The 14,070-nt window shown below is 32.5% G+C and overlaps 1 protein-coding gene across 6 annotated transcripts in view; it reads right to left on the minus strand.

Annotated features, from left to right (window-relative positions):
• Positions 1-1,399: 1,399 nt before the first annotated feature.
• The window catches only part of LOC138322293 (putative uncharacterized protein DDB_G0271606), a 57,227-nt gene continuing 44,556 nt past the window's right edge, over positions 1,400-14,070 (minus strand). For 3 of the 6 annotated variants that reach the window (XM_069266411.1, XM_069266405.1, XM_069266376.1), the window contains 4 exons: positions 9,065-9,145; positions 7,702-7,759; positions 7,316-7,440; positions 1,400-6,373 (listed from right to left, as the gene is read on the minus strand). In XM_069266411.1, the coding sequence (XP_069122512.1) occupies positions 7,325-7,440; positions 7,702-7,759; positions 9,065-9,145 (255 nt within the window). In that variant the 3' untranslated portion in view covers positions 1,400-6,373; positions 7,316-7,324. The remainder of the gene's footprint in view (positions 6,374-7,315; positions 7,441-7,701; positions 7,760-9,064; positions 9,146-14,070) is intronic. The other 3 variants (XM_069266425.1, XM_069266418.1, XM_069266390.1) reach the window with 1 other exon arrangement.

Here is a 14,070-nt window from a genome sequence, read left to right on the forward strand (position 1 = left end):
TTAGCTCTCCATCTCCTGGTATGAGGTCAATGTGCCAGATTGGTGCAGATGTGTGGTTCTTTTCCAGGTACTCAGGCTTTTCTCCTTAAATGTCTTTAACATAATGTGACTGGAAACAAAACCTTCTGAACCTTAATGACCTGAAACATCATTGAGGTTTATCCATTCCGCTCTTTTCAGAAAAATGATTGGCATTTTGTGTCACTCATTTTTCGACATTTGAAATATGTGTTCAACAGATTTTATCTAGGGATATTCAATGTGAATTTAGTACTTATTGATATGCATTACCTTCTTGCAATATTTGAGGATGATGGAATAAAACAGATAAATATTGTTTTGATTACAAACTGTTCCATTACACAAAACAAAGGCCAGATTCTGAGTGATGTTTGAGAGAATGTTGGTATGAAGACAGCCCCATTCTGTGTGTGGTTCTACAGAATAAACTTTTCTTTCTGTGATCTATCTAAACATGTATATCTGATGTAAAACATGTCATTTAATAAAATCATTAAATACTTAATCATCTAATTTTCTTTTGATTCAATCATTAAAGCTGACGATGTACGTTAAAAAAGTAAATAAATTGACAAAGCTACTGTATTAGATTTCATATATTGTTTGCGACATTCCTCTATCATATCAAAGGGAAAATCAGCCATTTTAACACGCTTTCTTTGCCTGGATTTATACATGCGTGCTGGCCACTATATAAGGAATATGATATTCGACACCTGTGTGCTCAGTCTCATTAAAAGCTTCCTCTCCACATAGGAATATTATACTACACATGATCTGATTGACACGATAAACAACCAATTCACTTGTCTTAGCGGTGTTGGTCAGTGCCTCTGAACCGGTTTCTTTCATCAGATGTTTCTCCAAATCTTCATTCAAGTGAATCTGTAAATCTCTGTAATATAACTATCGGAACTATTTGTAATTTACCTTTCTTCTAATTATATATGTACTCTTTTTGAGTTAAAATCATTCGGAAACCTTGCTTTTTCCTGTGTGCATACATTTTGTAACAAAAGGTTAGTTGCAGGACCTTGGTAACTTATTTTGGATCTTAGGTCTTAGGCAAGAGACACATTCAAGTTTAATCAAAGGATAACCTTGACCTTCATTCAAGGTAACAAGGATTAAATAGGATGAAATCTCTTTGATAACATCGTCTTTGTAAGCAAAAGGCCCACCAGACACCTTTAACTGAACATACTTGTTTCAGGTTATTGAGATAGTCTTGACCTTCAAGGTTACAAGGATCAAATAAGAGTTAATTTCTAAAAATAACTTCACCTATGACCAAGCAGCATGGGGATGAGTGATCAATTTGACACTTGTTATAATGAATGTTTGTGTTATAAATTTTAATAAGCACACAACAGGAATCCACTTTTATGACATTTTATTGATTTCATTAAGTCAGTGTACAAAATCCCAACACAAAGATCATATATTTCACTGTACATACAAGTTTATTTGATATGTAACAGGAAATTTTGAGATAAATCATGTAAATGTATAAAACAGCTTTTCATTCATTCTCACAAAGTAAAAAGTATTGGTATTGTAAATGGAAACAGGATAAATTCAATAATTTTCAAAATGAAAACAAAAACAAAAAAACTAGTACAATGTATGTATGGTATTTTTGGTTGAAAAAAAGAAACAACTTAATCTTTGTCCAAAATCAAATTTAGTTAATTCTTTTGCTGACAAAAACGTTTCTGAATTATGACAATACTAATTGTTATGACAACACTAATTGTATTTGCTCTACATCAGAATGTGATCATTTCATGTGCACTTATTTATCATTTGGTTACTTTTTTAAAATTTGACTTACTTTGAATTTACCACACTACAACTACGTTCATGAACGACAATGAATACATCACATGTATTAAGTGTAGAGTGATGGAATAGACTGGATTATATATTATATAACTAACACATGTGTCCCTAAAACAATGGAAGTCATTCCATCATACAGACCAATAATTATATATATAATTTACACCTAATTAATATACATCATTATACTTCCACAACAGACGAATGTATCGAAACATTTTTCATGCTATATTCTACTATAATTATCTAGAGTTATACAATATTGTCATATTGAAATGTAATAGTTTTTTTTTTTAGATTTACTAACATAGTTGGTACCATTATGTTGACATACAGTCAACGCTTGTTATCTTCAAGATGATCATTGTAAAACTTTTAATTGTCATAAAATGAAAAAAATATCAGTTGGAACTGATTAAACATTTTTAACATTGACTTCTACTTTTTGGAGTCAGATGAGTTTAGATGAGGTTCAACTGTCTGTAAGCATTAAGTAGTTATTCCTTGTTATAACAAAAGAATTATATTCATTTATTTTATTATTTAATGATGCTCCATTGCCGACAGAGCATAAATGATACTCATCATTTGAACAATAATTGGTGTTTAATCATGTATATATATATGTATGTCTAGTTAACACAAAACAGATTATATAAGATAATTTATTTTGCTTTTGGTGCATGCGCAATCAGTACTTCAATCCATAAAGGATATAGTGCCACATCAATTTTTCAAGATGCAACTGATTATTTTTCATATTTTTAACTTGAAGTAAAATAAGATATTCAAACTTTTCAATTGTGGTAATGGTGTAAAGAAAGTAACTTTTGTATCTGAAGAAAAATATTACATCGTCTGCTCCTGTTTTTGATAGTTAAAAAATACATGTACCATTTGTCAACAGTGGAGCATCTTTAAAATATGTTTCATTCTAATTAAAATTAAATTTCCTCTGTATCATTAACTAAAAGATCACACAATAATGAGATTCATCACCTCAGAGCACAGTTCAACATGGTTCACATTTAAAACCCAAACTTTCTATCCAGTGTTTAGGTTCTACATTCAACATCTGCTATGAGCATGGAAATATAATTACAATTACATGTATATAAACAATTAATGAAGGCAGAGTTGTTTCAAACACAAACAGCTTTTCTTTTTCAAGTAGTTCTTTAATCTATATCATGTAAATGCCTTTCAACTTTCAAATGCTTTCAACTTTCAGAACATTTTCTTGAACACATGCATTTCTCCTACCATATGACATTGACAATGATTCTGATTATTTCAAGAATAGCATTTAATGAATCACTAGGTTGTTTTACTAGTAAATGCATAAGAATATCTATAGTTCTCCACACTTCACTAATTCTAACCACAAATATCTTTTTACTTTTGAAAATTATCAACCAGCACTGATTACTCCTAAATTAAATGTACCAAAGTACTTTACATTACAACTTGAAAGCAACTATTTCTACTAAAATATCTACAACAATATTCTGAGTATACTGTAAAAACTCAATATGCCCACATGAATTTTTTTTTCTATATTCACAATAAAAATAAAACAACACTATATGAAAAGATACATAAATCTGATACACTTTCATGTGTACACCTGAAATAATGAAAACTTAAATAAATTTTGATTTAGCAAACCATACGATATGAATACTGATAATCCAATATGTTCTTGTCTAAATTTGGATTGCAAATTTCCGTCTGACAGATTCCATTTACTTTATATATTTATTAATAAAATTCGTTCCAGATTATGTTTTCCCCCCGACTATCAGCGTCCAGATCATCATGAGTCAATGTTTATTTAGCAAATGATTACATAGTACTACACTGCAGGTCATTTTGACCTGGTCAAACCACAGATAAAAAAGAAATTGTAACAGAAAATACAGTCAAAACAGAAACATAAACATATACAATTGTTATAAACAAAAAAAACAGCAGTTAGTGTGTTTTGTAGCACTCAGTTCAATATATAATTCATTCATCCCTAGAAGTTCATTATGAACTCTTCCAGATGTTTATTTAGAAGAGTTCAAGTATGATTTTCAGGGTGACGGAGACAAGAAAAAATGTTACATATTAATGAATATTGTTCCTCACTCAACTTTTACTTACAGACACAACACATATGAACCTTTATTGCAGGATAAGTGATACTCTAAATACACATCTAAGATAATATACAACTGGTGTTCTGTAATTAATCAGCATTTATAATCCAGAAGGCACATACATACTCATCAGCGAAGTGGTACAGCAAACAAAACGTACCGGGTATATTCTAGTGCTGACTGAAATCATACTTTATGTACAGTGTACATTTTATTCATCTTGGCTCTCCATGCACTTTCATTTGTAAAAAATCATGAAATTGAGAATCGGCTAATTCTACAAACAGCTATCGGCAAATATAATGAAAATATTAATTTTTCCCTTAAAGTCTAACATTAAGATTTAACAATTTCGCCTTCTAAAAATACAACATAACTCTGCACAATTCAAAATACATCAACACATGTTCATACTCTTCAATTAAAATTTAGAGCCAATATTTATAAATGCCAAAAAAAGTTTCTACAAAGACAGTATTTATTTTTTACATCCAAGGACGGGACGATTCAGATCAGTATGAACTTACAGTTATATTGAGCGAAATTTACTACATAAATACATGTACAATGTGTACCTTATGCAAAATGTGATCCTTCCTAGATGATATAAAGACAATTAGGAACGATTGTTTACAGATTGTAGAATATACATCAACTGAACACATCACATACAACACATATATTACATTATACCAATCACATGTACATTCATTTGTTTACATTTGTGTCCATATTCAACCTTATCACAGATAGACATGAAAACTCCATCCCAGTATATAAAGCACATCACAATGGTAAGAATCACTTGTCATTAATTCATACTATCGTGTCAGTAATTAAGTTTCATCTCATTTAAACCTTCATATTGCTGTTTCTATGGAAGAGGTTAACAAGTACCGAGCAAACTGATTAAAAACATTATAATTTTGTCACATTTAAACATGTCTACCGGTATGTATTGAACCAAAATCAATCCTAAATATTAGCATTGGACTCATATTATGAAGGTACACACTTCCTGTAAGTTAGGAGTTTTAAAACACAGAAATAGAAAAATAATTGAAATTAAAACACAAATGGTGATAATGGAGTAATATCCTCATATCCTAAATGAACTGTTATCTTTACTGTGAGATTTTACCCTCTTCTGAATATATATTCGACCTTAAAATTCATACAAGTGTCAGATACATTCTCAAAGGAAGCATTATCTCCCCTTTAAGAAAATAATTATCTCCCTTCAATATTGATCTCTCCCTCCACACAACAGATATATATCCCCTTCAAGAGACCAGAGATTCCACCCAGAAAAAAAGGTTTAGAATGACATCCTCAAGAGTATACTGTTCTCCCTTACACAAGAAGAGTTGCCTGCTCTTTAAGATTAAGATTTTTTGTATTTCACCAATTATATGCAACTGATGTTGATTTCAACTAAAATCATTAAATAAGTAATTGTGTGGACAATGATTGTAAGATTCAATGTAAATATTTTCTAAATAATGACTGAAATGGAATGATGCACTGGTACAAAAAAGCATAAATGTCAAAATTCTAGTAGACTTTAAATTCTTTTGTTTTAAAAGAATGCAATTCACAATTTTCTTGCACGAATATCATTCTGATACTTAAAACATACACATACAGACTCAATGATTAACATAAGATCACTTATTGCTTTTTATGGAAAAAACTCTAAACACTATTTATTGCCTGTCAATTAAAATAACTTGAAGAGACAAAGTGCAACCGAGAAATGGCATCATTTTCCAAGAAATACTCTCAAGAAAAATCCTATGGAATTGATCATCAAGTTGAGAATTAATTTGTCGATTCCCTGTGACAACATCACTCATGATTTACTGAGGGATCTTAAATAATCCACTGCAGCTGGCCAAGATTCCAGGGATCACAGCTGATCAAAGGTTCCAGGGATCAAAGCTGACCAAAGATTCCAGGGATCAAAGCTGACCAAAGATTTCAGGGATCACAGCTGATCAAAGATTCCAGGGATCAAAGCTGACCAAAGATTCCAGGGATCAAAGCAGACCAAAGATTCCTGGGATCAAAGCTGACCAAGATTCCAGGGATCAAAGCAGACCAAAGATTCCAGGGATCAAAGCTGACCAAAGATTCCAGGGATCAAAGCTGACCAAAGATTTCAGGGATCAAAGCTGACCAAATATTTAAGGGATCACAGCTGAATTTATTACCTATGGCACCTGCTGCTATACAGTACATGAGAAATTAAAAGCTGGTTGCTGTTTTGACTTTAAAGTGTACAGGTTTCAGTCCAGAGATGTGGAGATTGCGTAATGTGATGGTTCTCATGTTCAGACTTTGCCAACTGTGTGGTGTAGTTATTCCTGTGAAACAAATTAATATAATATCAATTACATGTATATCAACTTTCTTGATTAATATTACAAATACAGCAAAATTCTAACAAAGTGAAATCTATTGTCCAGCACGAAAGTAATAAACTAGTAAATGGGACAAATCACTGAGTGTGTGGTTTTATTATCTAACATTTAGGACAGCCTCCCATGTAAGCTCTGTTCTGTGTAAGAGGAGTAAGAAGTCTGGTATTTGGAGACTCACAGTGGTAAGATAAAGCGATGTCTCCTTGTGATAGCAAACTCTAGCCTACTTTAAAGTGCTATCTTACTAAAGCAAACAGCTAAAGATACCAAACCCAACTTGGCTGCAAATTACGAACTGACAGTGTTGAAAAGCATATTAACTCTTTCTGTACCATTGTCGTGTACAAACGTCAGAAAAACATGATGTCTCATCCAAGTTTTTGTATACAGATGACAAGATACTTGACGTTACCTGACTTAAGATTAACTATGGTAGTTGCGTCAAAGACTACATATGAGTTACACAATAAAATTTAAAACAAAAAACAACTTCCTCTGTTTATAACAAACTTTTTGATAGGAACAAAGTACACATTTTCTGTCATGTGACACAGATTGCTTGAATATGTACTGCTATGTGCTCCGATTGTCATCACCGGTGTAAACAACATGGCAACGATATCGCAATCATTCTACAGTTAGTAAAATACAAACCTAGAATAATAAATGTATCTAAATTATCAAACAAATTTGTGAAAACCACCAATATTGGTTATCGTTTTTCTACCTCATCAAAAGACTCAAAATACACACCGCCATGTTCTTTTATGTTTGGGTAGGAGTCTAATAATGACTTCCAATCCAGAACCCCGTCCAGCATTACAGTACCGAAAGAGTTCAATGATAAAGAGATTAATACCAATTAGTATACATGTAATTTAGTACCTGTTATTACTAATTATTGCCAAAATGGTCCTGAGGTTTGTTGGCGAATGGGTCTGGCACATTGTTTTCTCTGTTTGCCACCTCATCTTCCTTGTAATCGTCCTCATAATCCTCGTCTTTGTTATCTAAGGAACAAACAAAAAAAGAAGTTTAGTTATTCTAAAATATAAATATTCACTTTCACTCCACACCAGACAAGGAAAACATTAGTGTGAGAGTACGCTCGCACTAAAAAGGTCTTTTTAGCCAAGTGCTCTTTATACACAGTTCAAATTCTGTTGAGATTGGCGATTAGAAACCCTAAAAAGTGGTTTTATCAAGCAGGTGGTCTAATACAAAGGTGGCTCTTAAGGCAGTTTTTACTGTATACTGAATCCCCTTTTTACCTTCGTCTTTTCCTTCCTCTTCATCCAATGCTTTTTTCTCATCTTCTTCCGCATTTTCCTGAGATTAAAAAATATCAATTTAAAGATGATGTCACTAAATAAATCATAATCATAAGTGGATATTTTCAACATGTGATGAACATTTTTAAAATTAAATAATAAAAAGCAAAAAAAAAAAAAAAAAAAAAACCATAGTGCTTGTGCTAACTACAATTTACAATGTGCTAATAGTTTAACTATGAAACACTAAACGATCTACACTAATATCAATTAACCAAAAAGGATCAATAAGAAACAAAACAAACCCATCCAAATGGTGTTGGAAAAAATGTGATTATAAGCAGTGTCATTTAATTATCTCTGAACTCAAAATAAAGGTTAGTGGAAATTAATCACCAGATTCTTATACAGAAGCAGGCGATACACAGTCGATACAAGGAAATCAAATTAATAATACTTATTTTTTCAAAAGTCACATCTACATTAAAAATATACAATGTATACATAATAGTTCATTTAAAACTTTTATTATATTGAAGCTATTTCTACAGCTAACAAATTATACACTGAAGTTTAATGCTTAGATGCAGACTGTGTAAATAGCATTGACAAGGTATACATGATCATACATACAGATTGATTTCAAGTTACAGCCTACATCTTGTTTTTGATTTTTTTTTTCTTTTTCATGTTTGGTGAGTTTAAAAAATTCAACTTAAGTTGGAGCAATAAAGAACTACAAAATGACAATAGCAAAACATTACAATAACACTGGACAGTTATAATAACACAAACAACAATAAACAACAAATATTTACACATCACTAGACACTACGATGGTGGTAATATTACGACCATTACAAGGTTTCTGTTAAGGTGTCAACCTCCGGGATCACTTATCTAAATACTGTAAGTGATTACAGGGTAAGCTCCACTGGTTAAAATTCCTCCCAATTTGAAGGGATATGTACCAGTGAATAAACAAGCTCTATGATAAATAAACTGAGCATAAATACTGAAGTCAGTTGAATAATTGTTTTAATTAAGTACGAGGCGTATGCAGCAGAGCAGCTTGCCATGGTAGATACAAATGGAAATTTATTTGTACACAAATTCCTTTGAAAGAATGCTTCAGGACGCATCAGTTACCTTTTCCTATCAATTTATTAAGTCTTTGCCTAAATTTACGACAAAAACTTTGAAACACACAAAGAACAAGACAAGACATTTATTTTAAGTAAATAGCAGATTAGATTCGTAATGGAAACTTTGAAGTTATTATATACTTTACAGTACAGATATATATATTTGACTTATCTAGCAACCATTGTATGTTTGAGATAATACTGATCTGTGTGTCTACCTGATATCGATCATCCACCAGGGGATTGATCCCGTTCCAGTTATCTAAACCTTCATTGTCCTCATGGCCAAACGCATCATTCTGAAATCCAGAAGTCTGGTCCAAGTAATGGAGAAAACTCTCATCCAAGTAAGGGAGATAACTCATGCCATATGCACGCCAAGAGCTTTATATATTTTGCAGCAGATAAAGTACAAGTATATGGAGATAATTCAGTAGTTTCAGTTTTAGAAGGGAAGCTAGAGACTTGTTATTAATTGATTATCATATATATATAGCTATAAAGCATTTTGCATATCATGCCTAGTTTACTTCAATCTATAATATTACACAGTCAGTAGTCAACTTATATTGTACAGAGTCAATTGTTTTTATTTTTCTGATTTGAGTTGAAAATGTACAGAAACAAACAATTGAAAGTGTTTTTAATCCTAGTAGTAAAATAGAATTGAAACAAATGTATTAATGTCAATTTGACATTTAATTGAAATGAAGACATAAAACTTAATAGTGCAGATGTACAATCAAAGAATTTGATGCAATCACAAGGTCATGATACAAGCTTGAGGCATCAAGATTTGACTGCACAACAATGCATCATTTTACAAGGAAGATCATATATATATGCATTATAGTCACAGGGTTGGTAGGAATGATCAAAGTCAATGAACCCCAATACATTTGTACATAATTAGTTATAATTATCATAAATATGAGTAGCATAGATATAATATTATTAGTTTAATGTCTAGCAGTATGAACTCTATGGTTGGAACCTAAAGCAGCAGGCAGGAAACATTATAAATTGACATATACCTCAACAGATTTCTCTTACAAAATTTTCCACAAAAATACACATCAAGTTTGACACAAAGTATTGTCTTTAACAGGCTTTTATCAGATCAAAACAAGCAGACATACTGAAACATTCAGATTACATGGACCATTCACCAAACCAAGCCGATCAGAACATTTATTGATGATTGTAGCTTTGACTGTAACAGAAATGGCACTAGACCAGCATGCAATACTCATCCAGAACATTACACATAAAACTGCCATCATAATGCACATGCAACTATATAAGCTCTGGGTAAATTCAGCAATTCTAAAGATGGCTTACTAAATATTTGCACTCAAAATTTGTTCCAGGCGATTATTTGTCATTTTTTCTGGATTGTAAGGTAATGAGTTTTAATTTTGTTCACATCAATTTAATGAAGTAGCATAATTATTGACCATTAATTATCATTTCTATTCATCATGGTTTGAAATAATATAGAAATAGATAGTTTTTCATAACTTTCGTGTTACCAGATACATTCGATATTTTAACACAAAGCTCTTAATTGACTTATATAACCCCGGAAAATACAAATAAGGAAAGTTATTTCTTGAATATGAAAATTAAACAGAAATATATGGGAAGCCACCTTTAAGAACTGCCTTATTACCAAATCATTTAACATAGATCGTTGACACGGCCACCTAGCGTTTACAAGAAAACCATGCTAACTCTATCCACCCCGATATCTGCAGACATCATACTAAATAATCAGCCATATTCTTTAGGTGATTTATTCTACATTAGTCCTTGACAAAGCCAACCACTCACTATATCCGATATACTGAACCAACTCTGAAAACTGGACACAACAAATTCAGTTTTCTGGTTTTGTTGTGTGTTTCAACAATCAACAATATTGCTGTTCACAGTGTAAGGACACTCCCCAAAGATATGGATGATGTTATATTTGATCCTGAACCTCCCACCACTATTACGACTAGTCCAACAAGCAAATTCGTGGAATTTCCATCCCCCCGCTTTCAGGACATACTGTAACTTTTAGTAAATGAAGGTGGCATAATCTGTGTTGAATAATGTCTGCTGAAAGTGACTATTAAACTTGGCTGAGCTCTTAAGGCGTTTAACTTCAATACTAACTTTTAAGAAAATTGGTTTATATTTGTTACAATTATTGCACAGGGAATGATGCTTTTAGTACATCAAAAGGCCATAACTCCACTACATAATGTCCCCCAAAAGTGGCAATTGAACTTGGCCAAGGCCTTAAGGCATTTGACCTTGTTACTAAGTTTGAAGAAAATTGGTTCAAATTTATGAGAGTTATTGCAGGGAAATGCCAGAAAATAATTTTTTTTTAATTAAATCAAAGGGCCATAACTCTGCTAAATAAGGTCTGTCACAAGTGGCGATGGAAGTTGGCGGAGCCCTTAAGACATTTAACTTTGTTACCAAGTTTGAAAAAAATCGGCAAATATTTATTACAGTTATTGTACGGAAGTGGCAGAAAATGACTTTTATTCTATAGAATCAAAGGGCCATAACTCTGCTAATTAATTTCTTTCAAAAGTGGTGATCGAACTTGGCTAAGCCCTTAAGGCATTTAACTTTGTAACCAAGTTTGAACAATATTAGTTTTAACATTTGTTAGTTATTACACAGAAACTGCAGAAAAAAAGACTTTTGTAGTAAATTAAAGGGCCATTACTCTGATAAATAACATCTGCTGAAAGAGTTGATCGAATCTGGCCAGGCACTTAAGGCCTCGTTACCAAGTTTGAAGAAAATTGGTTAATATTTATAACAGCTGTTGTACGGAGGTGGCAGAAACTAACTTTTTTTTTATTTAAGTAAAGGGCCATAACTCCGCTAAATAAGGTCTGTTGAAAGTCGCGATCGAACTTGGCTGAGTCCTTAAGGCATTTAACCTTGTTACTAAGTTTGAAGAAAATCCGTTTACATATTTGTTACACTTATTGCACGGAAATGACAGAAAATGACGTTTTTAGCAATTCAAAGGGCCATAACTTTGCTAAATAAGGTTCATCGACAGTCGCAATCGAACTTGGCTGAGCCCTTAAGGCATTTTATTTTGTCACCAAGTTTGAAGAAAATTGGTTTACATTTGTTACAGTTATTGCACGGAAACGAAGCGTTACAGACAGATGGACATATAGACGGACGGACAGACAGATGGACAAACCAAAATTAATATCCCCCATTTCGGAGAAAGCAGGTGATAACTACATATCATCATACCATGTGTGTCAGTCTGGAGGCTCATCTGTCAAACCTGGGCCATAAAAATTGTAATAGGGCTAAACAATGATTTTAACTGGCTTGTATATCTAGTCTAGAAATAAATCCAACAAAGCAGAGATCAAAGAAAACATGCACTCTATCAATACTGAAGTGTCGGACCCGGTGTTCAATCCTGATGTATCAAGCTTGAACACTAGCAAATCCATTCATCCTTAGATACTCTGTTCCTTATCCAATACTTAAATCTCTATCTTAATGTCAAAGCTTTACCCAATCCAGAAGAATGAACCTAAAGTTTGTTGCTCAAATTTTGGAACCAACCTTTTGTTTCAAATACATATAGACTAACAACTTGATCAATGTTCTAGTGAAAAGGTTATGTATCAAATCAATATGATGAGCCTTGATGCTTGAGCACAAATAAGACACTATTTTCCCCATTCTGAGCATCCAGCACAAACGCTGATCATGAGACCCTGATCAAAGAAAGCTTAAAACGATAAAATTAATGTCACAGAAACACAAATTGAAACCAACGGATTAGCTTTGTTTAAATTAACTTCTATGTCTAAGTACAATGATAACATCCATGGTGTTTCAGTAGAGTAAATCTTCTCACTCAGCCTCACCTAGTACCCATATCACTTCAGGTAAAAAAAAAAAAAAGACGAAATCTTGTGTGAAAGTCTGACAGACACACTTCACAAGTCTCCTCTATATGGTGCTAGCTTATGTATTCCTCTCTACCAAACAAACTTCAGCTTCACTGACTTCATGTTTCTTCAAGTCAGAACTATAGGGTTCTAGCTATAGCCTCTCTACTTAAGACAGAGAAGGTTTGACCAGCCTCCTGACCTACACCTCCTGACCCCTTCACCCCTTCACCAGGTAACTATCACCAAGTAGCAACTAATTAAAGGTAACTTACCAAAACTGAGCTGTCCTTAACCAATAACATAGTGTCTCACTTCTACAGGTACAATACCTTATAGTCGTGGACAGTTTTCCGCATGATCAGTCAAATGATGTAGATTTGAAAGATGAATTCTGTGAGAGCTCCTACGACGTAGTACGGTATAATACTGTGGGTTCTTCAAATAGTTGTTAACAAGGTCATGATTTAGTCCTTTGTTTTAAAAGACTATGTATGGTTTGGGCTCATTCTAGACCCGAAATCTAAGAATTTTTTAACTATCCAAATATGCATAAATTCATTAAAAAGAAAATTAGGGTTTTTTTTGGCATAATTCTTGAAGAAACAACAGAACAAGCTCTTGAACAAACTCAATATTTACTGAGAATATGAAGGTACATAAGATACATGTCCATCTTAAGGAAAAATAATACGTTTGTTCAGTGATGTCAATAAACTGACAAATTTTTCACGTTTGCATAATTCATGCAAGATACACAACTTTTGTACTATTTTTATCAGAAAAGTACTTCAACAGCTTAATCACTAATAACAATTTTGAAAAAAAATTGACAGATTTGGGGGCCAAAAAGGACACAAACTGATACTCATCCCTTTCTTTCAATTAGTGCTATCAATCATTATAGGTTGACAATTCCTTTGAATGTTCTGTCTATGTAGAAAGTCTGGAGTAGCACATGTATAAAGTCAGTCAGTCATTTTTGGTGAGATGGTGCTTTTGCAATTTCAATTGATGCAACATCTTTTTCCCAATTTCAATAGAAAATTGCAGAATGTTTGAACTACAGAAAGACAATAGCAGCATTTACACATCTACAATGAGCTTTCAAAACGAAGTTTGTGCACAATATTTTCTATACTGTTCTTTATACGTCAACCTAAGACGGCTCCATTTTAATTCTATCTTGTAACTTGATAATGATATACCACTGACAACACAAACATTTTTTAACAAGGCTCTGAAAGACACAATATCAACATTGATAATGCTATATTAGATAAAGT

This window comes from Argopecten irradians, chromosome 1 (genome assembly GCF_041381155.1).
Source record: "Argopecten irradians isolate NY chromosome 1, Ai_NY, whole genome shotgun sequence".
NCBI lineage: Eukaryota > Metazoa > Mollusca > Bivalvia > Pectinida > Pectinidae > Argopecten > Argopecten irradians.